This window comes from Gekko japonicus, unplaced genomic scaffold, assembly GCF_001447785.1.
Source record: "Gekko japonicus isolate JY-2015 unplaced genomic scaffold, Gekko_japonicus_V1.1 scaffold547, whole genome shotgun sequence".
Taxonomy (NCBI): Eukaryota; Metazoa; Chordata; class Lepidosauria; order Squamata; family Gekkonidae; genus Gekko; species Gekko japonicus.
In genome coordinates, this window is record NW_015167551.1 from 522,128 (window position 1) to 548,080 (window position 25,953).

At 45.9% G+C, this 25,953-nt stretch overlaps 2 protein-coding genes across 3 annotated transcripts in view; one reads left to right on the forward strand and one right to left on the reverse strand.

Moving 5' to 3' along the window:
* KIAA0319L (KIAA0319-like ortholog) overlaps nt 1–7,710 on the reverse strand; it is a 93,564-nt gene extending 85,854 nt beyond the window's left edge. Inside the window, exon 1 of the mRNA XM_015413686.1 lies at nt 7,409–7,710. The gene's annotated coding sequence lies outside the window, so the exon portion shown is untranslated. The remainder of the gene's footprint in view (nt 1–7,408) is intronic.
* Nucleotides 7,711–7,839: 129 nt separating this feature from the next.
* On the forward strand, nt 7,840–25,666 carry NCDN (neurochondrin). Of its 2 annotated transcripts, XM_015413690.1 has the most exons (7): nt 7,840–8,269; nt 10,440–10,567; nt 11,843–12,820; nt 17,615–17,844; nt 22,544–22,768; nt 24,200–24,342; nt 24,995–25,666. In XM_015413690.1, the coding sequence occupies exons 1-7, from the start codon at nt 8,260–8,262 to the stop codon at nt 25,429–25,431; spliced, it is 2,151 nt and encodes a 716-aa protein (XP_015269176.1). In that variant the 5' UTR covers nt 7,840–8,259; the 3' UTR covers nt 25,432–25,666. The 2 variants fall into 2 exon arrangements, with proteins under 2 accessions (XP_015269176.1, XP_015269177.1); XM_015413691.1 differs by lacking the exon at nt 7,840–8,269 and having other exon boundaries at nt 10,515–10,590.
* The last annotated feature ends 287 nt before the right edge of the window (nt 25,667–25,953 follow it).

The window sequence follows — 25,953 nt, forward strand, 5'->3', positions numbered from 1 at the left end:
ATAAGTCAACAGTTGCGAGGAGGACCCAGTAGAGAGTTTGGGAGCGGATATAAAAGCGAAAATGAAATTAATACCATTCTCAAAGCTGGGGACCTCCAGTAATGGTATGAAAGGAAGAGGATTTATAGTGCATGAACTGAGAGTGTTAACAGCAACCCGAAGGAGGATCTAACAGGCCGGAAGGAGAAGACAACAGAGGAAGCTCCTCCACGTCAGCGATAGTAAAAGTACCCAGCACGCAAAGAAGCGGTTCTGAATGTGCCCAGAAGAGATTTTTTTTTATTAACAGAAATTCAAAGGAACATTACTAACATACTAACAGAGAATTACATGTGACAGGACTAGGAAAAGAAGTTTGACAACACACAGAAGAAGCCCAAGAAGATTAATTGGACATTACTAACAGTTTAATTTACCAGTTTATATATCACTCAGCTTTCTCTTTCTCCCACTGTCTACCCTTCCCATTTTTTCTTTTAAGCGAAATACCTCCCCTTTTTAGGGGAGCCAATAAAATCTTTATTATAAAAAAAAAAGAGGAAAGAATTAGTAGGCACATTGAAGAACATAACCTATTGAGAAAGACTCAGCATGGGTTCTGTAAGGGAAGATCGTGTCTCACTAACCTGTTAGTGTTCTTTGAGGGGGCGAACAAACATGTGGACAAGGGTGACTCAATAGATGTTGTTTACCTTGACTTCCAGAAAGCATTTCATAAAGTTCCTCATCAAAGGCTCCTAAATAAGCTCAATAGTCATGGGATAAAAGGACAAGTCCTCTTGTGGATCAAAAACTGGCTAGTTAATAGGAAACAGAGAGTGAGTATAAACAGGCAATTTTCACAGTGGAGGGTGGTAAGCAGTGGGGTACCGCAGGGCTCAGTACTGGGTCTGATGCTTTTTAACCTGTTTATTAATGATTTGGAGTTGGGAGTAAGCAGTGAAGTGACTAAATTTGCAGATCACAAGAAATTGTTCAGGGTGGTTAAAACCAGGGAGGATTGTGAGGCACTCCAAAGGGATCTGTCGAGGATGGGCGAGTGGGCATCAATGTGGCAAATGGGGTCCAATGTGGCCAAGTGCAAAGTGATGCACATTGGAGCCGAAAATCCTAACTATAAATACACGTCAATGGGGTCCGAACTGGCAGAGACTGACCAGAGATAGATCTTAGAGTCATAGCAGATAACTCACTGAAAATGTCAAAACAGTGTGCAACTGCAATAAAAAAGGCCAAAGCTATGCTGGGGATTATTAGGAAGGGAATTGAAAACAAATCAGCCAGTACCATAATGCCCCTGTATAAATCCATGGTGCAACCTCATTTGGAATACTGTGTGCAATTCTGGTCACCACACCTCAGAAAGGATATTATAGCATTGGAAAAAGTGCAGAAAAGGGCAACTTGAATGATAAAAGGGTTGGAACACTTTCCCTATGAAGAAAGGTTAAAGCGCTTAGGGCTCTTTAGCTTAGAGAAACAATGACTGAGGTTTACAAGATTATGCATGGGATAGAGCAGGTGTCAGGAACACACACTCAGGCTTCTTCAGAAGATAAGTATTTGGTAATTCCAGTACTAAAGTAACTCATGTACAGCTTATGTTAGGAATGGCCTGTAATATGATGGCCACTGACTTATAGAATATTCAAACTGCCCCCCCAGCTGCAACAGCCAATAGTTGGTTTCCGCGCACATGGGCAAAAGCTAGCAAGCAAGCATTTTTGCGCCTAAATGGTTACATTTCCCAGGCCTGGTGATTTACAGACAGAATACCCACCAAGGTCATTTCTACAGATAGCCAGCTGTGCGAGACAGGGAAGAGCTGGTAAGGCAGAGGAGTGAACCCCCTCCACATTCCAGCTCTATGACAGGGCTACCTGACAGCAGGTAGAGAAAGAAGTACTTTTCTCCCTTTCTCACAATACAAGAACTCGTAGGCACTCAATGAAATTGCTGAGCAGTCCGGTTAGAACAGATAAAAGGAAGTACTTCTTCACCCAAAGAGTAATTAACACATGGAATTCACTGCCACAGGAGGTGGTGGCGGCTACAAGCATGGATGACTTCAAGAAGGAATTGGATAAACATATGGAACAGAGGTCCATCAGTGGCTATTAGCCACAAGGTATAGACTCTCGGTCTGGGGGAAGTGATGGTCTGTATTCTTGATGCTTGGGGGGGCAACAGTGGGAGGGCTTCTAGTGTTCTGGCCCCACTGCTGGACCTCCTGATGGCACCTGGTATTTTTGACCACTGTGTGACAGAGTGTTGGACTGGATGGGCCACTGGCCTGATCCAACATTGGCTTCTCTTATGTTCTTATGTTCAGAACAAGAAAAAGCACAGAGAATGGTCACCACCAAGCCTCCACACAGGCTAGCACCTCTGGACACCAGCTCATCAATACCACTTAGGTGAATTCCCCCCCCACACACACACACGCAGTTTTAGGCTGTTTCCAAGACAAAGGCTGAGAGCCAGCAAACAGGAGGCCAGGCCAGGTGTACCTACCACAACCTCATCATAGCTCCCTGGATGACAGCCTCAGAGAAATCCAGGCTCACTTACCTGAGGGCTTTCAGGCCATTCATCAAAACAGCCCTATAATTAATCAAGGAGCTAGTTTTCTCCTATTGTATTAACACTCCTTTTAACAAAAAAACTCCACCCAGAGATTAGCATCTTCAGTTAAAAAGGCTTTTCCTTCATCATTCAATACTTAACTTGACATCCCACAATCTCAAAGTGTAAACTAGAAGACCAATGAAAAACCCTCTAATCCCAAGACTTTCTTTCATTACTTGGAAGACTTCCCAGAACTTCTCTCTAATCAGGGAACTCTCTTGGATAGTTTTCTCCTTTCCCAAGCTGGGGGAGGAACCGTTTTACCTTATTCAAGTTTAAGCCATGTAACTAAAGCCAGGATACCTCCCCAAATTATACTTGGTGACCAAATCATGCTGTGTTCTGTCCTGCCACATGCCCTAAGTTTAGCTACCTGGTCCTGCCTCACGCAGCCATCCACATGCCTTCCTACTCTCCCTCCCCTTAGGTTTTTTTGCCTAAATTTTGTCTGGGTCTCTCTGACCAGCATCCCTCTGCCTGGTTCCAAACTTTCCTGGTTTGGGTAGACACAGAGGTTCCCATTTTGGACTATGGGTTGTCCAGATGCTTGAGACTTTCCCCTGAAGAATCTTTGCTCAGGATCACCTCTACTGATAAGTAACAAGCAATCTGTTTCCTCAACTACTCCCCTATTAGCCCCTGCACCTCCTTCTTGAATGGACCATGTTGCACAGTGTGTGTAAGAAGAAGAAGAAGAAGAGATTGGATTTATCCCCCGCCCTTCACTTGGAGTCTCAGAGCGGCTTACAAACTCCTTTCCCTTCCCCTCCCCACAACAGACACCCTGTGAGGTGGGTGGGGCTGAGAGACCTCTGACACAAACTGCTCTTTTTCAAGGACAGCTGTGCCAGAGCTTGTGACTGACCCAAGGTCACATCAGCAGGTGAAGTGGAGGAGTGGAGGAGTGGGGAATCAAACCCGGTTCTCCCAGATTAGAGTCCGCACACTTAACCACTACACCAAACTGTAATTGTTTGGAATATGTGCATCTCAAAGTGACACCCTAATATTTTGTGCTATTCTTTCATGCCTGACATTCTTTCATGCCACACTCCTACTTCTCAATGGTAGAAGCCCAGGCTTGCACAATGTTGCATACAAATGGAACATTTATATTAGACAAACTGCAATGCTGCATGCAGCTCTTGGAGGGCAATTTCTGTTTGCATTGACAGCTGCCTATGATGGAAGCAACATGACCACCTGGACTCTTTGTCTGCTTCCAACATGACAGCTACCCACTGAACTGTGTCAAGCGACTGCCTTATCTGGCCATAGGTTGGGGTCAACCTTGTTATCTTCCAAGTGTATCATCCGTTTCTATGTTTGTCTCTGAACACATGCTGGATGACAAATACAATGAGACTGTCACCACACTCATCTTAAAACATTTTCAAGCAATGGGAACAGATCAAAGTTCAGCTATCGACGTGGAAGTCTGTTTACAGAGAACCATGAATAGTTGTTTGATTAAGCACTTAGCAATTGTGAAATAGGGTATTCAGCTGCAATAACAAGCAGTAAACACACCCAGGTTGAATTAAACAGGCAGTATCATATGTCAATTGAGAACGTGTACTCAAAGGTCTCGAAGCACTTGGTGCAAGTTTGAATACCATCTGCCCATACATTACTACTGGGAATACCATTGTTTTTGTTGGCAAGGTGAGGTCTCTACTTTTTATTATGCTGTCTAGGTTTGCCATTGCTTTTCTCCCAAGGAGCAGGCATCTTTTAATTTCATGGCTGCAGTCACCGTCTGCAGTGATCTTGGATCCCAGGAACGTGAATTCTGTCACTGCTTCCACAACCTCCCTTTCTATTTGCCAAGGAGTGATGGGGCCAGATGCCATGATTTTAGTTTTTTTATGTTGAATTTCAAGCCAACTTTTGCGCCCTCCTCTTTCACCCTGAACAAGAGGCTCTTTAGGTCCTCTTCACTTTCTGCCATTAGAATGGTATCGTTTACATATCTGAGGTTGTTGATGTTTTTCCTGGCAATCTTAATTCCGGCTTGTGATTCATCCAGGCCAGCATTTTGCATGATGTACTCTGCATATAAATTAAATAAGCAAGGTGACAATATACATCCTTGTCATACTCCTTTTCCTATGCTAAACCAATCAGTTGTTCCATATACGGTTCTAACTGTCGCTTCTTGACCCTTATACAGGTTTCTCAGGAGACATCTAAGGTGGTCTGGTACTCCCATCTCTTTAAGGACTTGCCATAGTTTGTTGTGAATTGATCCACACAATCAAAGGCTTTAGCATAGTCAATGAAGCAGAAGTAGATGCTTTTCTGGTGCTTTCTCCATAATCCAGCGAATGTTGGCAATTTGATCTCTAGTTCCTCTACCTCTTCAAAACCCAGCTTTTACTTCTGGCAGTTCTCTATCCACGTACTGCTGAAGCCTAGCTTGTAGGATCTTGAGCATGAGCTTGCTAGCATGTGAAACGAGTGCAATGGTGAGATAGTTTGAACATTCCTTGGCATTACCCTTCTTCGGGATTGGAATGTAAACTGACCTTTTCCAATCCTGTGGCCACTGTTGCGTTTTCCAAATTTGCTGGCAGATCGAGTGCAGCACTTTAACAGCATCATCTTTTAAGACTTTGAATAGCTCAGCTGGGATACCATCACCTCTGCAAGCTTTGTTTTTAGTAATGCTTTCTAAGGCCCATTTGACTTCGCATTCCAGGATGTCTGGCTCGAGGTCAGTGATTACACCGTTGTGGTTGTCAAGGACATTTAGGCCCTTCTTGTATAGTTCTGTGTATTCTTGCCACCACTTTCTAATCTCTTCTGCTTCTGTTAGGTCTCTACCGTTTTTGTCCTTTATCATGGCCAGCTTTGCATGGAACATTCTGTTGATTTCTCCAATTTTCTTAAAGAGATCTCTAATCCTTCCCATTCTATTGCTTTCCTCTATTACTTTGCACTGTTCATTCAGGAAAGCCTCCTTATCTCTCCTTGCTGTTCTCTGGAAATCGGTATTCAGTTGGGTAAATCTTTCCTTTTCACCTTTGCCTTTCACTTTCCTTCTTTCCTCTGCTATTAGTAAAGCCTCATCAGACAGTCACTTTGCTTTCTTGCATTTCTTTTTTTGGGGGGATGGTGGTGCTTGCTGCGTCCTGTACAATGTCACAAACCTCCATCCATAGTTCTTCAGGCACTTTATCCAATCTAGTCCCTTAAACCTATTCTTCACCTCCACTGTATATTCATAAGGGATGTGATCTAGGTCTCTAGGACTTGTTAGAGAACTAAAATGTGAACACAACATATATACAAACAATACAGAGAAAATTATTTTCACATTGAATCACCCACAACTCTCATCCCACCTCATAGTCAACATTCATCAAGGCTCTCACTCGGATTGTTGGTTTTATCAAAGTATGGGGGGGCAACTTCTCAACCGCTTTTTATTTTAGTGATGTCAGCTGGGCATTGGAAGAGAACAGGATTAAACAGCTCTTAGGCCAGAGGCAGACATAGCTCTCAAGTGACTTGATAAATAGTACATAAAACCCAACCACGAATTCATATCCTCAACAATACTCCCAAAAAATCAAAGTCTTGCAAGCTGGGAATTTGCCAGTTTCCTTATTACTTATAAATCCAACTTCATACAGAAGCCTCTGCAATGGCCAGGCAGACTCCACTCACGACCTCTACTTCCCCACTTACCTGTTTCAGATCCAAGCAAATATTTTCCAGCTAGGCTTAGAATACTGTCAAGAAGAAAAATCAAACAGGAGTCCAATAGTCCTTTCAAAACTAAGAACGTATATTGCACAGTAAGCTTTCGTGAATCCTGAGCTCACTTCACCAGATGCATATGAGTGCCCACCAATAGCAGAAATAGTGACTCTTAAAGGTACAAGCAACACCCATCTTTCTGCTGCTCATAACACTGTAACTGTTATGGACATATACTTCACATACCTGATGAAGTGAGCACTGATTCAGGAAAAGTATATGTTAGAATACACTCAGCTAGTCTTTAAGAGGCTACTGGACTCTTGCTCCATTTTGCTTTGTGGAGATGTCAAGAAGACAGAAAAAGAGAAAGGAAAAATCACCTCCTCCCTCTCTCTAACCTATTTCCCATCTCCTCAGCATCCCAAATAGGACTGCCAACCTCCAGGGGGGGCCCAGAAACCTCCCAGAATTACAACTGATTTCCAGACTGCAGAGAGTAATCCCTCAGGTAAAAGGTAAAGGTTCCCTTGCTCGAAAGCCAGTTGAATCCGACTCTAGGGTTGCGGTGCTCATCTCCATTTCAAAGCCAAAGAGCCAGCGCTGTCCGAAGACATTTCCGTGGTCATGTGGCCGGCATGACTAGACACCAAGGCGCACGGAACGCTGTTACCTTCCCACTGAAGTGGTACCTATTTATCTACTTGCAATTTCTTGCTTTCGAACTGCTAGGTTGGCAGGAGCCGGAACTAGAGACGGGAGCTCCCTCATGTGGCACCCTCCGTCATGTGGCACCCGGGTCTCGAACTGCTGAACTACTGACCTTCCACAGCCTGCAGTTCAGCGTCTTAACCACTTGAGCCACCGCAGCTCCTAATCCCTCAGGAGAAAGTGGCAAATTCGAAAGGTGGACTCTCTGGCACCGCATCCCTGCTGAGCTCCCTCCCCAAATCGCCAGGAGTTTCCCAACCTGGAGTTGGCAAACCTACCCCCCCACACACACACCAGGCGCTCGACGTCGGCGAAAGATGGCAGCACGAGGAACTGCAACCCAAGCGCGGCAGACACCACTTACCAGGGGCACATGGCGAACGAAGCACCCCGGGAAAGGGCGGTGGAGGGTCAGCGGGGCATCTTTTCGTCTGACACCCGGGGAAGCTGGAAATGATAGGGCCCCACAGGTAAAAGGTAGAGAGGAGTCTTGTGGGGGGAAAGGCGGGTCTGACAGCCTCGGTTAAGGGGTTGCGGGTGTCAGCCTGTCAGCACCCCCACTCAGGACCAAGTCAGCGAGCCTCCCCGTCGTCATGGTAATCGTGGAGGCCGCAAATCCTCGTCAGTCAAAGCCTCAGCTCACCGCGCGCAACCACAAGACACAAAGCAGCCTCTCGTCCCGATCCGCCTCCATCCGGAAACAACAGAGAGACACCGGGACCTGAGCCGAATGAACCAATCAGCGCTGACCTGCCTCTTCCGGAAGCGGAAGAACGCCACACATCATTGCTACGGAGAACCTCGAGATACGGAGGAGAGCGAAGATAAGAAAGACGAGGGTCTGTCGTCAGTTCCTACGTCAGGCTGCCAGGGCGTGGACTAGAGGAAGGTTTCACAGCAGAAGTACTAGGAAGTAGTGAGACCTCCCCAGCCCTGGGTGTCGGGAGATATTTAGGCTGTAGATCATGCTGGTCTGTTTATGCAGAGAACGATCACTGTTGAGAGTTAAGGGGGTGGGGCAATTCTGACATGTCGGCGGGGTTTCCAAAGCAGTGTCGGAAAAGCGTAACGTCGTCGTTACGGGGAGGGTTGGTTGCCCTCACTTAACATGGCGGCGAGGGTGTCCGAAGCAAGTTTTCCCAGTTCTACGTACCAGTGAAGCGCACGTTGATTGGCCAAGAGAGAAACCGCGAGCTGGGATAGGGAACGTACGGCATGGCAGAAGGTAAGGATGAGGCCGTCGTTACCAGCTGAGGCGAGCAAGGGAGCTTTTGTAGGGCCCAGTTGATGGGAGGCGTGGAAACTGCTTAGGCAGCTGAGGAGACCCTCTGGGCCCTGGTTGGTTGAACAAGTTACCTCTTCCCCGAAGACTCGCCAGAGCTGGAGCCTCTGTAATGATGCCAGAGACAAAGAAAGATGGCGAGACGCACTGGGTGGGACCCCCGACCCCCATCGTTAGTTCAATAATGCCTATGGTTAAGTGGACCAGGAGCTGCGGTGGCTCAAGTGTTTAAGACACTGAACTGCAGGCTGTGGAAGGTCGGTAGTTCAGCAGTTCGAGACCCGACTGTGCCGCATGACGGAGTGAGCTCCCATCTCTAGTTCCAGCTCCTGCCAACCTAGCAGTTCGAAAGCAAGAAATTGCAAGTAGATAAATAGGTACCACTTCAGTGGGAAGGTAACAGCGTTCGTGCACCTTGGTGTTTAGTCATGCCGGCCACATGACCACGGAAACATCTTCGGACAGCGCTGGCTCTTCGGCTTGGACACGGAGATGAGCACCGCAACCCTAGAGTCGGATTCGACTAGCTTTCGAGCAAGGGAATCCTTACCTTTTTAAGTGGACAATCTGTGTTGTACCTTCCTTTCTGACCTAATAAGAATTCTGTCTCAGATAAGCAGACGTGCTGGTAGGGTTGCCAACTTTGTGGTAGGAACTGGAGATTTCCCACCATTACAACTGATCTCCGAATGACAGAGATCTATGTAACTGGAGAAAGTGGCCGTTTTGGAGGGTTGATTTTATGGCATTGTACCCCACTGAGGTCCCCTGGCTTTACCCCCAAATATCCCAGTCTGGAGCTGGCAACCCTACATGCTGGTTTACAGTAGAAGACCTTCAAGGTTCAAATCTTTAACCACCTTAAAGCCTGACAAGGTTTCCAAGGTATAAGCTTTTGATAGTCAAAGCTCCCTTTATCAAGGATGATGAATTGTCTGACAAGGAAAGCTTGGACTCTCAGAAGTGTACAGCCTGGAAATCTTGTTGGGCTTTAAAGTGCTAACGGACTTGCATCTTGCTCAAATAAGAAGCCCGTTTGCCTATTTAGTGAAACAGCTTTCAGAGTGAAGGGTTATTAACGTGTTTATTATCTTTAAGTGATACATGCATTCCATAACACACTAGATATTCTAGTTTAAATATACTGTGGTGTCTGCTCATGGCATCGGATGGTTTTTTGATGGTGGGTGCAGAAGGAGGGCCCCAATATCATGTTCTGCACCACATTAATTGTCTGGGGAGTCTGGAGTTGCTATGCTGTTCTGTTGCTGCTTGCCTGGAGTCTTTCAGTTCTGGACGTTTAGAAAGTGAAATAAATTGAGCCAAAATAGATAATCTTAGTTCAAGATCCAGAATTTTATCTTTAACACCCTTGGAAAACACAAATGGAGTACATTAATTCTTGAACATCAGCCTCTGACTTTTATATACCAGCCAGGCAGTGTTCCCTCTAAACTGAGTTAGTGTGAGCTAGCTCACATTTTTTTAGCCCCTGGCTCACACATTTTTGCCTTAGCTCAAGAAGGATGGCGCTAGAGCAAACTAATTTATCCAGTAGCCAAATCACCTGCACACAACTTTAATGCTGGTAGCTCCCAAAGCAGAATTTTTGCTCACGAGACTCCACAGCTTAGAGGGAGCATTGCAGCCAGGTACAGGGCAGGAAAAAGTTTTAGATTCCTACATGCTGACAGGTAACAGGGTAGGTTTGAAGGGTATATAATACATAAGCTGTTCTACACAGATGTAAGTCACATGTTATTAAATGGGTCTTATTCCCAGGAAAGTGTCCTTTGGGTTGCAACCAGAGTGCCTTTGTTGCAGATAAGGAAGTTGGGGTCAGTGCCTGAATGGGAAATTTCTGGTAGGTGGTTTGTTTCTGTGGTAGAAGAAAGGCAGGATGTAAATGTAATAGTTAATTCAGAATATTTGATTTTAAAGTGTCTTGGCAACTGGGAGCCTTTCCTGCTTTGCCAGTAATAAAAAAATTCACCCAATGTTCTTCTGTGCCAAAATTAGCAATCCCCTGTTGTTGTACATAAACAGTACGATCAGGACAGGTGGCTCTGAGCCAGTCGTATTTAGTGGTAACAGTAGTGGTCTTTACTTACAGATAGAGCCTCAGATATAGGCACCACCCCTGATGACAGTGAGACCAACAAGAACCCCACGCTGGAGAGATGCCTTGACGTGCTGAGAGATGCAAGAAATGATAGTGAACAGTTTGCTGCTCTTCTTCTGGTAAGGATCCAACTTCGCAGCAGGTACATCTCCAGCTCTTTCACCCCAGGCCTTTCCTAGAAGTTGGCTGGCTATGTGTAGGGCAGAACTCTCCGTCTGCCTTAATACATGGCTAGTTTCTACTTAGCACTGATGTACTGCTTCTTGGAAGTGAATCTGGAATAGTGTCTTGGCAGGTACAAGGATTCCCACCTTGCAGATTAATATTTTCTACATCCACATCTCCCAGGAACAGAATATTGGGGGCTTCTGTCAGACCCCTGGTCAAGAGACTCTCAACAACACTCTCTTTGGCAGTAATTTGTTTATTGAGATGTCTGCATGGTCCAGGTGGAACAGTACCGTATCAGAACTGAGGTTCACGTGTGAAATTTCATAGTTATAGACAGTTCAAACCAAAGTGCACCAATCACACATCGCCAACCTCTTGCCTAAATTTTTGTTTCTAACCCCTGGGAATATATGGTCCCCTTATCTATGAAAGCGAGAAAAGCACAGCTTTGACTTCAAGGTCGTCCCTGGCATTCAGGGAGGTATCTTGGAGGAAGAGTTACAGCTTCTACAACCCCGCAGTTCACACACTCCAACACTCACCCCCCCCCCCCCAGGAATTTCCTATCTATCTCCCAGACATCATGGCAAACTAGAGAGAGTTTGACACCTTCAGGCTGTCATGGGGAGCAGGAGCAAAAAATTCACGTTCTGTGTGTGGAGACTCCTCATGCACATGGAAATGTTGTTCTGAATCTAAGCCTTTGAGTTCTCTAAGTGCTTAGAATAAAAACTTCTGTGGATCAGTGGAAGAGCCTCTGTTTGGCATGCAGAAGGTCCCAGGTTCAATCCCCAGCATCTCCAGTTAAAGAGGACCAGGCAGTAGGTGATCTGAAAGACCTCTGCCTGGGACCCTGGAGAGCCACTGCCAGTCTGAGTATACAATACTGACCCTGATGGCCCAACGGACTGATTCAGTATACTATAGGGCAGTGTCATGTGTTTATGTGTCACCTGGTGTGACTACGCTCTGGCTAAGGGTGGAGAGATCAGTGTTAATGGGGAAAAAGCAAAGAGTTGAATAACTTATTGCATTATTGCATACTTAAAGGACCCAGGAGGATTGCAGGCAGAAGTCTTATTGGTCCCTAGTCCCATCAGGCATCTCGACAAGTGGGCAGCCTTCCAGCTGAGGACGAAGGGAATAGTCTATACATCTCCTAAATCAGTCATGATATACAGGATTCTTGAACATCCTCTGATGTCTGCCATTTTATTTTGCAGGTAACCAAAGCGGCTAAAGCTGGAGACATAGATTCCAAAACCCATCGGAGAATCTTCAATGCAGTTGGTTTCACATTCCCAAATCGGCTTCTGGCTTCCAAGGATTCCTCTGAGGGCTGTCCAGGACACATGTTCCAAGCCCTCGGCCTTACTCTGCTAGCCTGTTTCTGCACCGATCCTGATTTAGCTGAGCATCCTCAGGTCCTTAACAAAATCCCAACTTTCAACAGCGTGATTTCAGCTTGTGATTCCGGTGATGCTTCTTGTGGCTCCATGATCAATGACGCTTACCAGTGTCTTGATGCTATTCTGGCCACTCCCAAGGGACCCAGAGAGCTGGTGAACAGGGGAGCCCTGGTAACTCTGTGTCAGGCCTATGTGAGCCACAACTATGGCTGTGACCGTGCCCTTCGTCTGCTGGTGGGGCTTCTGGCGGCAGCAGAAGCAAAGTGCTGGCAGAGAGCTCCTTCTGCCCTCATAGATGTACTTGACACGCTCAGTGCAGAGTTTCAGAAGGCTGAAGATATGACAAAATTCCAACTGTGTGAAGCCTTGCGCCATTTTGTGCCTCCCCTTCTCCCACCGGGCTCCAAGTGCCTCCCGTCCCTCTACCAAGGCCTATCAAGTATCCTTTCGAGCAAGCTGAGTGCCTCCCAGAGGGATCCGGCCTTGAAACTGGCAGCCTGCCTGACACAGGCCTGTGGCTCAGAGTGGATACCTCCGGGGAGGTCTGGCAGCAAGTTCTTTGCCTTGCTGACTAACCTGGCATGTGTGGAAGTCCGTATGTCTCTGGAAGAGCTTGACCTGGTGGAGGTAGATAAGAAGCAGGATGTGGTGGCAGCTTGCTACATCCTGATGGAGCATGCGATTCTGGAGTGCACAAGAGAGGAGGGGTCTCTGCTGCGGGAGGTGCAAAAAGTGCAGCTGGTGGGGATCCTGGAGGAAGCCTTTGGAGCTGTTGTTTACTACCTGAGGCAGGTAAAGTAAAGCTCTCCTAACCTTCCAGTGCTGACATTTTCCACAGACGTCAAGTAGCAGTTAGTAACCTACCTGGACACAAGGCTTGCAGCTGCAACAGGCTGGTAGGGTTCACAAGAGCATCAGTTTCCAAGGGTGAGATTTTGTGTGAGTAGGAAGAAGCCGAAGTTGTTATTCAAGGAAGGCAGTTTGAATAGGGGAAAAGCAGGAGAGAGCTAGAAATGAAGGAGCCAGGGAAATTGGGAGGGTCTGCCAACAGGGTAAGGAACAATTTGTTTGAAAGGGGCTGCTGTTGTGATGGAGCCATGCTAACCAGGTGGCTTTTAAACTTTCTTGTGAGAGTTCAATCGTTCTTATGTTGTGTAATTGTGCTGTGTAATTTGAATGGATTTGTGCTTATGACATTAATGTATTGTTTTTTTGCAGACCAAATAATTGTTTTTTTTAAAGATAGTTCTTACCTGATGAGGAACATAAACTTGGATTCCATGGGGTGTCTCCTGGGCAGAAGGATTTCTCTGTGCAGAGAATCATTTTCTCACCTCCCGCCACAGCACTAAATCCCCTCCCCAATCACTGTATTTTTTTGGGGGGGAGAATCTGCTGCAGCAGGAAAGTCATGCTCTGTGGGCAGAAATCTTTCTGTCTTTGGAGGTGCTCCATTGGATGGATCCAAACTGCTTTGTCTTCCTTTCTGTTTCTTTCTGTACAGCCTAGTGCTTTGAAAAATATCCAGATGAAGTGTATCTTATTACTTAATTTTAAGATATTCCTGCTTTTGTACATGGCTCAGAATACAGTCTCTTTGGCACATCATTCACTGTAATAGTCCCATGCTCAAAATATTTACATTACTGTAGGATCTTCTTTATCATATTTTGACATCTTTTGTATGTTTTTTAAAAAATACATACATTCGCAAAAAGTTTAGTTATATTGCATGAAATGACAGGAATATAACTTTTTTTCCTACCTGGAATTCTCAAGGTCAGGGAAGAAAACGTTTGGACAGAACCTGGAGAGCTTAATCAGGAGAGCTTTAAACTGAAGCCACAAGGGGAAGGGGATGGTCAACATGGGGACTTCAAAGAAGAAGTGAAAACAGTGGGGGCCCACCTGGGTAGGACAGGTCAAACAAAGGTACAAGGCTACAAGTGCCTATATGCCAATGCCCGTAGCATGGGTAATAAGAAGGAAGAGCTTGAGATTCTCTTGCAAACAGAGGGCTATGATATAATAGAATCACTGAGACTTGGTGGGATGATTCTCATGACTGGGATGTGGTAGTGGATGGGTATGAGTTGTTCAAAAAAACCGGAAGGGTAGAAGAGGCAGAGTGGCGCTGTATGTGAAGACAGGGCTACAATGTCAGGAACCTCTGGTGAATGTGGTTGACAGCCCCATGGAAAGTATATGGGTGGAAATAAGGGGAGGTAGGACAAAGGGTATTGTTGTTGGCGTCTGCTACAGACCACCTGACCAGGGACAGGAAATGGATGTTGCCCTCCTTGAACAGATTGGTAGAGTATCCAGACATCAGAACCTTATAATTATGGGAGACTTCAACTTCCGTTACAAGAATCATGCAACTTCCTGACCTGTCTGGCCAACAACTTCCTTTTTCAAATGGTGGAGGAAACTACAAGGGGCTCGGCCATACTAGACTTAATATTAACTAACAGGGAAGAATTGGTAGACAGGGTGAAGGTGGTGGGGTCCTTAGTGGGAAGTGACCATGTCCTCCTTGAATTCCAGTTGCTGTGGGGGGTCAAGGAAGTTTGTAGCCAGACTCGTAGGTTAGATTTTTGTAGGGTTGACTTCAACTAACTCAGAGGCTTGATGGGAGTCATTCCGTGGGGGAGTGTGCTGGAAGGGAAAGGAGTGAGTGAAACGTGGGCTCTTCTCAAACATGAGCTTTTGCGAGCTCAAGCCCTCGCTATTCCAGAAAGACAGAAACATCGTAAGGGCTCCAAGAAACCAATGCAGATGAACCAAGAGCTCCAGAATAAGCTAAGAGAGAAAAGGGAAATTGAGCGATATGGAGGGAAGGCCAGACCTCTAAAGAGAGTTACTATGAGAGTTACTAGGTACTATAGATCAGCCATCAGAGAAACCAAAGCTCGGAATGAGTTGGGTCTGGCCAGGGGTGCTCGCTACAGTAAGAAAAACTTCTACAGGTATGTGAGAAGCAAACGCAAGGTAAAAGAGGCAATTGGACCGCTTTGGGGAGTAGAAGGAGAAACTCTGGTGGAGGACAGAGAAAAAGCAGACAGGCTTAATTACTTTTTTGCCTCTGTTTTCTCCCAGAAGAACTCGAGCCCATCTAGAGATGGTAGAGGACAGGACACCTGAGTGTCCAGTTGACATTGACAGGGAGGTTGTGGAGAGGCACCTGGCTGCACTGGACGAATACAAATCCCCTGGGCCAGATAGTGTGCACCCAAGAGTGTTCAAAGAACTGTCTAATGAACTTGCAGAGCCTCTATCCATCATCTTTAAGGCCTCCTGGAGGACCAGGGATGTGCCACAAGATTGGAGAAGAGCAAATGTTATCCCAATCTTTAAGAAAGGGAAGAAGGTCATCACCCGGGAAACTAGAGGCTGGTCAGTCTGACTTCTGTTGCTGGGGAGGACCAGGGATGTGCCACAAGATTGGAGAAGAGCAAATGTTATCCCAATCTTTAAGAAAGGGAAGAAGGTCATCACCCGGGAAACTAGAGGCTGGTCAGTCTGACTTCTGTTGCTGGGAAGATATTAGAGCAGATGTTAAAGGGATCGATATGTAAGCATCTGAAGGACCACTTAGTGATCCGGGGAAGTCAGCATGGCTGTGGACTGGACCATAGGACAGTTTGGTGGATAGGGAACTGGTTAGAGGACAACACCCAAAGAGTGGTGGTCAATGGCATTTCGTCAGATTGGAGGGAGGTGTCCAACGGGGTGCCACAGGGCTTGGTTTTGGGCCCGGTACTTTTCAATATTTTTATCAATGATCTGGATGAAGGGGTAGAGGGGGCTACTCATTAAATTTGCTGATGATACCAGTAGAAGGGCTACTCATTAAATTTGCTGATGATACCTGTGACGACCCCTTAACTGGGGAGGTCTGGTTTTACTTTAAAAGTGTTCTTTATGTTTTGTTTTACTGTGTATATCCGGCTGCCACCAGGAAATTTTAGACTTTCCAAACCTTTACTTTATTTTGGCTATCACTGGGTATGTAGGTCGAGGTTTTAGGCCTTTGAGGTACTAATGTGGTGCCTGAGGAAGTATTTCTTTCAGAACTGGTATCTTAAATAAAAGTAGATTTATTGATATAACTCATAATAACAGTGTAGAACAAAGTAACTGGTAATGTGAATATTCTGATAAATTCTTTGGTGTCTCACACAAGCTCTGCTCCCTTTCTGTCAGGGATTTTTCAGGTAACTTTGTAACTTTAACTCAAGGTCATGTAAATTCACTGTTTCTCTCCAGGACATACAGCCTTTCCTAAACTTTTCTTCTTCTCTAGACTAATCTAACATGCAACCAAACTTTTAAAGAGACACACACACATAAACAAGGAATCATTACAATACCAAATTGGGAGGAGTAGTAAACACCCAAGAAGATAGAGTTAAAATTCAACAAGACCTGAATACTCTGGAGAAGTGGGCAGTTGCAAACAGGATGCAATTCAACAAAGATAAATGCACAGTATTACATCTGGGCCACAAAAATGTCAAGCACAAATACTGGATGGGGGATATGTTTCTGGGGAGTAGTGTATGCGAAAGAGATCTTGGGGTAAGAGTGGACTGTAAATTAAATATGAGCAGTCAGTGTGATGCGGTGGTTAAAAAGGCAAATTTGGTCTTGGGTTGTATTTAAAGGGCCATAGCATCAAAGTCGCAGGAGGTCATAGCCACTCTGTATACTGCCTTGGTCAGACCTCACCTGGAGTACTGTGTGCAGTTCTGGAGGCCTCACTTCAAAAAGGATGTAGACAAAATGGAGAGGGTGCAGAAGAGAGTGACAAGGATGATCAGGGGTCTGGAGACTGAGCCCTACGAGGAAAGGCTAAGGGCCTTGGTAATGTTTAGTTTGGAGAAAAGGAGATTGAGGGGGGACATGATTGCTCTCTTTAAATATTTGTAAGGCTGTTATTTGGAGGAGGGCAAGGAGCTGTTCCAGTTGGTAGCAGAGGATAGGACCCTAAGCAACGGTTTTAAATGACATGCAGAAAGGTATCGGCTGGATATTAGGAAAAACATTTTCACTGTCAGAGTGGTTCAAAGGTGGAATCAGCTGCCTAGGGAGGTGGTAAGCTCCCCTTCACTGACAGCTTTCAAGAAGAGGCTGGATGAATATTTGTCAGAGATGCTTTAGGCTGGTCCTACATTGGGCAGGGGGTTGGACTAGATGGTTCGTATGGCCCCTTCCAACTCTATGATTCTATGATTACAAACCACATAGACAACTTCCAAAAGAGTATAAATAAATGTAAAAAACAACTCAAATCTGTGTGATACTGTGGTTTACATAGGACTTTTGGCTAAAAGGCAGGGCTTAGAGCCAATTGAGGAATCCCTTTACGCAGAAGGAAATGTATATCCTGATCTTCAGATATCTTGTGCTAGGTGAGTGATTGCAACATCTACCTTTGGATCCACAGGGTGCTGTGCTGTGGACCTAAAGAGGCCGGGCTGCACAGGCCTTGTGGCAATTAGCGACTCATTCTCCTTTCGCCCACAGTGCCTGTTTTGTCGCCTTTCTTCTGGGGGCTTATAACAGTCCTTCTCTCTTCTCCAGGCAGGGTGGAAGAAGCTGGGGGATCCTTTCATCTTTGCCTCCATTCGAATCCTGGGAGCCTGGCTGGCAGAAGAGACTTCATCCCTGAAGCAGGAGATCTGTGACCTCCTTCCTTTTCTCCTGCATTATGCCAAGTTGCAGTTCGAGGCGGGGAAGAAAGGTGGAAGTAGCTTGCAGAACACTGGATGCAGTGGCGGCCAGGAGCCTGTTTGGCACGGGGATGCTCTGAGGTGAATCTTGTAGGTGGTTACTTGATGCTCAGGAACATCTGGCTCCCAGTGCTGGGTATGGGGCTGGTTTTCATTCAGCATGCATTTCAAACCCAGCAGATAAGGAATGGCTATGGGAGAGGGACAGGGGAAGCCTTGTCAAAGGCCTCCTATTGAATACACATTGCTTATTGGTGGGGTTTAGATATTGGGTCTTTAACCATATCTACAGACTGTCAGTCAAAGTCGAATACCTTTAATGGCATATTGGTAAAATACATGATGTAATAAAACATGAGCAAGAAGGCATTACAGAGACAACAAAACAAGTCTGATCATACAAAGACCTTGTGTCCAGTGTTCCCTCTAAGCTGAGTTAGTGTGAGCTAGCTCACAGTTTTTTAGCCTCCAGCTCACACATTTTTGTCTTAGCTCAGAAAGGATGGCTCCAGAGCAAACTAATTGATGCAGTAACCAAATAACTTGCTCACAACTTTAAAGCCAGTAGCTCACAAAGAAGAATTTTTGCTCACAAGACTCCATAGCTTAGAGGGAACATTGCTTGTGTCTATCTTTGACCGCTTCAGCCAAGAACTTAGCAACCAGAGCTGTAATGTCTGGGTTTGTGTTATTTAATAGACATTGTATTATTCTGTCGTTGTTTACAATATTTTTGGTATAGTGGAGAGGAAAGGAGTTTCTTATATGACCCTGCGTGCAGTTGACAGTCCAAGATGATATGATGGATTGAATGTATCGATTTTATAGGACAGATACATTGCCTTTCATGGAAAATGACTTTGTTATACCGACCAGTTAATATTTTTGAAGGGAAAATATTTAGTCAGGCCAATGTAAAAGCTCTACGAGGAGAAGGGTGATCTAGGTTGTAAAAGTAACTGGCCATGTTCCCTTGCTGGATAGAAAGTTTGGCCTGAGAAGAAAAATAAGGCTGCAGAGGATTTAGCTTATGAAAGTCTAGGTCAAGAAGCCTTTGTTTAATTATTTGAAAGATAGCAGATTCATTGAAGGGCAAAAAGAAATCAACTGAAAAGCCCAATTGCTAGATTTTCTTTTCAGTAGTTGAAAGCCAGGTACTGCTGAACGGATCACTTTTTAACCTTGAAAGTAAAGAGTCTGAAGAAACTATAAAATTCTTGTTTCAATAAAACGTTGGCCCAATTCTATACGAAGTGCCGAATACAGTGTACAATTAGAGACTCCTAAAAGTTATCAGAAATATCTTGCCTGAATTTTCTCTAAGTTGTTATTGAATGCCTTTATCCAGACCAGGATGCCGTAGAGCATCTGAGGTAGAACTTTGCCTTCAAAAGTCTTAATTGCGGCAGGGACATGTTGATTTCCATTAGTGAAGAAGTTTGAGCCGGGTAGTAGCCCACTTAGCTGCAGTGGATTTGGGATCTATGAGTTACCCAGTTTAAATTATACTGAAAGGTAATGCCTAGATATTTCTGTGTTACCTATAATCCATTTTTTTGGGTTCCAGCGCTTAGAGAAAACTAGTACTTTGGATTTTGAATAGTTAATAACTAAAGAATTGTGGTGTCATCAGCATAAAGTAAAAGAGGAACTGCGTAAGACCCTAATTTAGGGGGGTGGCCATTGATGGACTGTCAGTCTGTTACATGGCCATACAGAGCACAGTATTCCATGATGTTGGTGTATGAATGTCATCATGTTCCTGAGCAAATATAGGGGAAGAGACAGTCTTTGTACTTATTAGCTGTTTTGGAATGGGGACATGTTGGTGTATAGTTGTTTGAGCCACTTCATGAATACACTCAGTGATGACCAGACAGAAAGGAAAGGTGGGGTCAGGCTGACCATTCACCTTCATGCCCATCTACTAATCTGACTTTATATTTAAACTAGCCTTATACCTTTGCTTCGCTACGGTATTTAAGTTCCGTAAATCCAGTTATAATACTGATGATGTGAAGTCTGAAATGTAAAATTTGTTGTAGGAATTCTAATGCAGAAGATTGTAGTGTAAAAAATGAAGTGAGGCATACGTACCTTTTTTCCTCTCTACTGAAGGACCTCTCTGTAGACCACATTGGTGGTTCTGCCCTCAGGTGCTAGGATCACCAGGCTGCTTAGTGAGCTCACTCTGGAGAAGGCAACATAGTTGTCTGTTAAGTCAACTCCTGCCACCTTCCACGAAAATGATGCCCTATCTACTCGTGTTCCTGGATTGTTTTGCTCATATGGAGACTGTGTTGTTCTGAGCACCTCAGGGTGATCTTGCTGGTACTTGGCCTGTGCAGCTCAGTGCTCCGGAGGAGTACTGTGTGCAGAAGTTTTTGTTGCATTCCTAAGTTGCCTCCTCCTTGTAGCGTTGGTGTATCTGGCTCAACGTTTACCAGGAGCTTTCTTGGGGGCAGTAAGAGGTGAGAGGTGTGAGGGAGTGGTGATGGGTTGGACATTTCTTCAGGTTCATGAGAGAGGCATGCATCGAAATGGCTCCTAGAAATGTCCTTTACTATCTCCCCGTAAACATTAATTAACTCAATTGCCATGCTGGCTTTTTTGAAAAATATCTATTTAGGAGTCTTGAATAGCTGATTTCTGTAACTGTCCTCAACTGTCTGCAGTCTCTTCTGTGTTTTTACCTCAGAACATTGAGATCCACAGCTGAGCTATCAGAGGGAGGTGGGTGCAAGTAGGCAGCAATCTGAACTCAGAACTCTGAACAACACAATTGACCAATCGGGGGAGGGGGCGGGCAAGGAGGCAGCAATCTGCCAAGCACATGGAAAATAATTGGAGGAACACATTTTGCCCCTTTTTTATCCCCTTAGGGGTTATGTTTCTCAGAAATCTCTTGGGGGGGGGGTTTGACGTCATGGTAGGAATGCACTTCCGTTACTTTGGGTTTCTTGATGCAGGGGTTTGGCCTGAGCATTGAATTGGGGGGGGGGCATACCCCCCCCCCCACCCCCCCACAAATTTGGGGTATATTTCCTTTGTGGGTGGGAGTGTGGCTAAGCTGGACCAGCAGCACCGCTAAGGTGATCCTGCTGGGGTGGCATCCCTGATGGGTTAAAGTACCCTGGTCCTGCTCCTACACCTGACAGTCACTGGCCTGTCTGGTGTTGGGGGAGGGATTACATTTAAAGGCATTAAGGAGGCTGGGCCAGCATCAGGGCTAAGGCAATCCTGCTGAGCAAACTTCCACGGCAGCTGTAAGCATCCCACCTCCTCTCCTACACCTGACAGGCTCCCTCGTGGCTTTAAGCACCCTGTAACCGCTGCTGCACCTGACACCACTGCCTGTTAGGTGTAGGAGGTGGTGGGAGTGTGTTGGAAGCCATCAGAGAGGCTGGCCCAGCAGCATCGCTAAGGTGATCCTGATGGATTAAAGTACCCTGGCCCTGCTCCTACACTTGACAGACACTAGCCTGTCTGGTGTTCGGGGGGATTGTATTTAAAGGCATTGGGGAGGCTGGGCCAGCAGCAGGGCTAAGGCAATCCTGCTGAGCAAACCTCCCCAGCGGCTGTAAGAATTCCACCTCCTCTCCTACACCTGACAGGCAGCTGCCTGTCCAGTGTAGGAGGGGGGAGGAGTATTAGAAGCCACTGTGGAGGCAGGGCTGGCAGGATCACTGAGGCGTTACTGCTGGGGTGGTGTCCCTCGTGGCTTTAAGCACCCAGCAACCGCTGCTGCACCTGACAGACAACCGCCTGTTAGATGTAGGAGGTGGGGGGAGTGTGTTGGAAGCCATCAGAGAGGCTGGGCCAGAGATATTACTGCACCTCACAGGTGGTTGTTATCCATTTCTGATTTCCTCAACTGTTGTTAGCTCTGCGCGGTCTCCTGTAAGTGTTTTTTTTTTACCTCAGAACACTGAGCTCTGCAGCTGACCAATCAGAGAGTGGGGGGTGCAAGGAGGCAGCAGCCTGGCAACCACATAGGAATCAATGGGGGGAGCACATTTTACCCCTTTTGACCCACTTAGGGGTTGAATTTCCAAAAATCGCTTCTTAGTGAGCATCTATGTCACGGTAGGAGCGCTCTCCCCGAATTTGGTGTTTCTAGGTCCAGGAGTTTGGCCTGGGTGTTGATTTTACAGTGAGGGGACTTTCTTTTATATATATATAGATTTGCTGTCAAATTTGCTGTCAAGTGGCAGCTGACTTATGACGATCCTTCATGGGGTTTTCAAGGCAAGTGATGAGCAGAGGTGGCTAGCCATTGCCTTCCTCTTCATAGCAACCCTGTCTTGGTGGCCACTCATCCAGGTACTTACTAACCATGGCCAACCCTGCTTAACTTCTGATCTTTGATGAGCTTGAGCTAGCCTAGGCTATTTAGGCTGTTCGTTCTCTCTCTCCCTCTCTCTCCCTCTCTCTCCCTCCCTCCGTGGGTGTGTTTGTGTGTGTATGTAAAATCATTTCTGATTTTGGCTCCAGCTGGAAATGTGAATTTCTATCTTAAAAACAATGTAAGACTTTCTTGTTCCCTTCCAGTGTGGCAAGAAGTAGTTGAGTATTGCCAGCAGGTCAATGGGCAGAAGATGGCAATACCAAGGTAGGAGGGTAGTATTAGGAGCTCTATGCAAGTCTGTATAGTAGCTTTCTGAACCAACAATATGAGAATTCTGGAGACTTCTCACTGGATAGTGGCTTGTTCACAGTCTTGTGTGTGAACTGATCATTAAACTTTCTCATTTCTCATTCTTTTGCTTCCCTCTTCTAGATTTCTGTTGCCTGGCTTAAGCCACTTAACAACAGAGGATCGACCCCGTGCAATCCTCATTTCAGAGGGTGCACCAGTTCTCCTGTGCCAGTATTTCTCACATCAGTGGGAGATGTTCGTTTCAGATTTGGAAGCCCCATTTGCATTGGATGCTGTAGAATCCACTCTGCAAACAGCTTGTGCGATGTTTCTGAATTTTGTTGTGGCTGTTCCGGAATTGATCAGGTAATGGGCCAACTGAATGAGTTGGTACTTGCGTGGTTTAATAGCCCCACTGAGAAATAAATCCAAACAACAAGGGGAAAAGCCTAGTGTCACAGGAGTTCCCAAATATACAAATTCTACTAGTAGAAAACATCATCAAAGATTGCCAAAACAATATATTAAACAAATTGTAAAGTTGGTGGTGTCACAACAACAACAACATTAATGCATACTGTAACTACTACGTCTTTGCAAAGGCTGTTTGGAAAATGTTATGACTATGTGGACTCCTCCTATCAAGTAACACTGACTACATGGACTTTATGTCTTATCTTCAAAGGAGGAAATATTGTATCTTATTCCTTATTATAGTTAGTAAAGTAAAGGTAAAGGTTCCCTTGCTCGAAAGCCAGTCGAATCCGACTCTAGGGTTGCGGTACTCATCTCCGTTTCAAAGCCGAAGAGCCAGCGCTGTCTGAAGACGTTTCCATGGTCATGTGGCCAGCATGACTAAACACCAAGGCGCACGGAACGCTGTTACCTTCCCACCGAAGTGGTACCTACTTATCTACTTGCAATGACTTGCTTTCGAACTGCTAGGTTGGCAGGAGTTTATTATAGTTACAGTGTGCATTAATGTTGTTGTGACACCACCAACTTTACAATTGTTTAATATATTGTTTTGGCAATCTTTGATGGTGTTTTCTACTAGTGGAATTTGTATATTTGGGAACCACTGAGAAATAGGCTGGGGGAGGGAGGTCTTTCTAGTCTATGGCATAGATGGATGCAGTCTGTTCATTAGTGGTAAAGACAGAGAGTAGCTTTTAGATTTCTGCTAGTAGGTTCACACACCTGACACCGAATCATGCCCTTGACCTACAAAGACCAGTCTTCTATAATTGACTCGCCAGGGTCTCAGGTATTACCTGATTACCTGATCCTGTCACCTGAAGATGCTAGGGATTGAACCTGGAGATTTCCACATGCCAAGCAAATGCTCTGCCTCTGAACTGTGGCTCCTCCCCAAGGGCCTTGTTAAGGTTATGATATAATAGGCTGGGTACAGGATCTCTTCTCAGGGCTCTTTCATGGCCTTTGCCCCCAAGCATATAGTCAAGAGGGTATTCACAGACAGGTGACTCCTCGAGGAGAGGTCTTGCGTGATCTGTTTCATGCACGCATTGTTTCTTCAGGAGCATGCACCTAAAAATGCAATGTGTAGAGTTGTGCTTGGACTGAGGAGACATGGGTTCGAATTCCCATTCAGCTACAGAGCAAACTGGGTGGGTGGTTCTGTATCAAGGCACTCTCCCACAGCCCTACCTACTCCGGATGAGACCAAAAAAGGTGAAAAGTCCACATAAGCCTCTCTGTGGTCCTGAGGCAGAGCTTGCTCAAACTCACAAGGCGTCTCCCTGTTCTGTTTTTGTACTTTTTCCCCATCTGCAGCCGTGAAGATTGTTTCACAGCATTGATGGACGTGTTGCTGAAATCTCTTCCTTCTTTGCGGCCACAGGGAGAGCACCTTGGCCTCTTGGCTGGCATGACGACACTGGGGCTCATGATGGCCAGGAAGCTGTCTGCTCACCCAGGCAAGAACTAGCTCAGCTGTTAAAGCCAACGGTACTCAGTAGGGTCAAGCTCAGAAAGAGAGTGACCTGGCTGCAGCCTAGTCCTCCTTGAGACGATAGGTCTAGGCTGCAGATGAGGGCTTGTTATGCTGCCCTGTAGGTTTTGGATTGGTCTGTTTCATAAAGAGTTGTATTTATTATAACTATAGATGGCCTGGATGGCTGAGGCTAACCTGGTTTTGTCAGATCTGGGAAGCCAAGCAGGGTCAGCCCTGGTTAGTACTTGAAGGGCAGTCTGGGGTTGCTGTGCAGCAACAGGCAATGGCAAACCTTCTCTGTCTCTTGCCTTGAAACCCCTATGGGGTTGCCATAAGTTGGCTGTGGCTTGACATTTTCTACCACCACCAAGATTTCTACCTGAGACAACAGTGGGAGGGAGCTATCTCAAACCCAGACCCTGAGGAAAGTGGACAGAGGTGGTGTAGCCATATTGCCCTACATGGAATCTCTGAACAATACTGAAATCCATGCAGCCCTTTTCTGGCATAAATCTCTGTGCAAGCTTTCAAACTCACCAGAGCTCTTCATCAAGCCTGATGTTGTCCTGAGAAAAGTAGACACTGTTGGCACATATTCCTTCTCTACATGATTTCATTTAATTTCCCACTCTCAGGTCTCCAAATGACTCCAGAAGCCAAAGGATTCTTCTCCACCACCATTACTTTCCTGGCAGGAGCGCATGTGGCCAAACCTGACCCCGTCGGTGACAGCATGATCCTCCACCTTGCGCCAGCCTACGAGGCAGCATGGCCAACCATCGGTGAACTGTGGCTGCTAGGGATGCAGGCCTTTGCCAGCTGCATGCCACTTTTCCTGTGGCTGCCAGAGGTTGTCCTCCACTCTGTTTGGCTCCAGGACCTTTTGGAATTGCTGAGCCGTGTGGCCCCAGCATCTGTGGACTTGGAGGTGGTCACCGCTTTCCAAGGCGTCTTAGTGGAGCTGGCCAGAACCAGCCCGCCATGCAGAGAGGTGATTCAGCAGCACCGAGGTGCTGAACTGGCTAATCTGTATGGTATGGCAGCTTTAGAGCAAGGTCTTAGTCAACAGTGAGCATAACCAGGATGATCTTTTTAAAGAAATATTCTTCCTGCCTCTGATTGGTATGGGCATGAGATATGAACTGTCTTGCTGCAGCTATTCTGTATTATAATACTGCACAAAATACCCAATAAAGCCTATTCTCTCCATCTCATCAAAAGAAACACACAGCAATAATCAAACCAGTGTAATATAGTGGTTAGAGTTCCAAGCTAGGATCTGTGAGACCCAAATTCGAATCCCCACTCTGCCATGCATATTCTCTGGGCACCTTTGGGCCTGCCAGTCACACACTTTCAGCCTAACCTACCTCACAGGGTTGTTGTGAGGATGAAATGGAAGAGAGGGGGATGATGGAAGCTGCTTTGGGTTCCTGTTGGGGAGAAAGGCAGGGCATAAATGAAGTAAATAAACCAGCAGGCAGGTTGAAGAAACAGTTGTCCATGCGCGCATGCCAGTGCACGATTGGGTTGACTCCCATGCCCTGGGAAAGAGAGGGGCTTTAGCACATATGAATATCTCTGCTAGAGGAGT

What these genes read in the sequence shown, in the direction of transcription:
- NCDN (XM_015413690.1), top strand. An exon ending in AGTTTGCTGCTCTTCTTCTG is followed by an intron (nt 10,568 to 11,842) that starts GTAAGGATCCAA and finishes TTTATTTTGCAG; the next exon opens with GTAACCAAAGCGGCTAAAGC. An exon ending in TGGCACGGGGATGCTCTGAG is followed by an intron (nt 17,845 to 22,543) that starts GTGAATCTTGTA and finishes TCCCTCTTCTAG; the next exon opens with ATTTCTGTTGCCTGGCTTAA.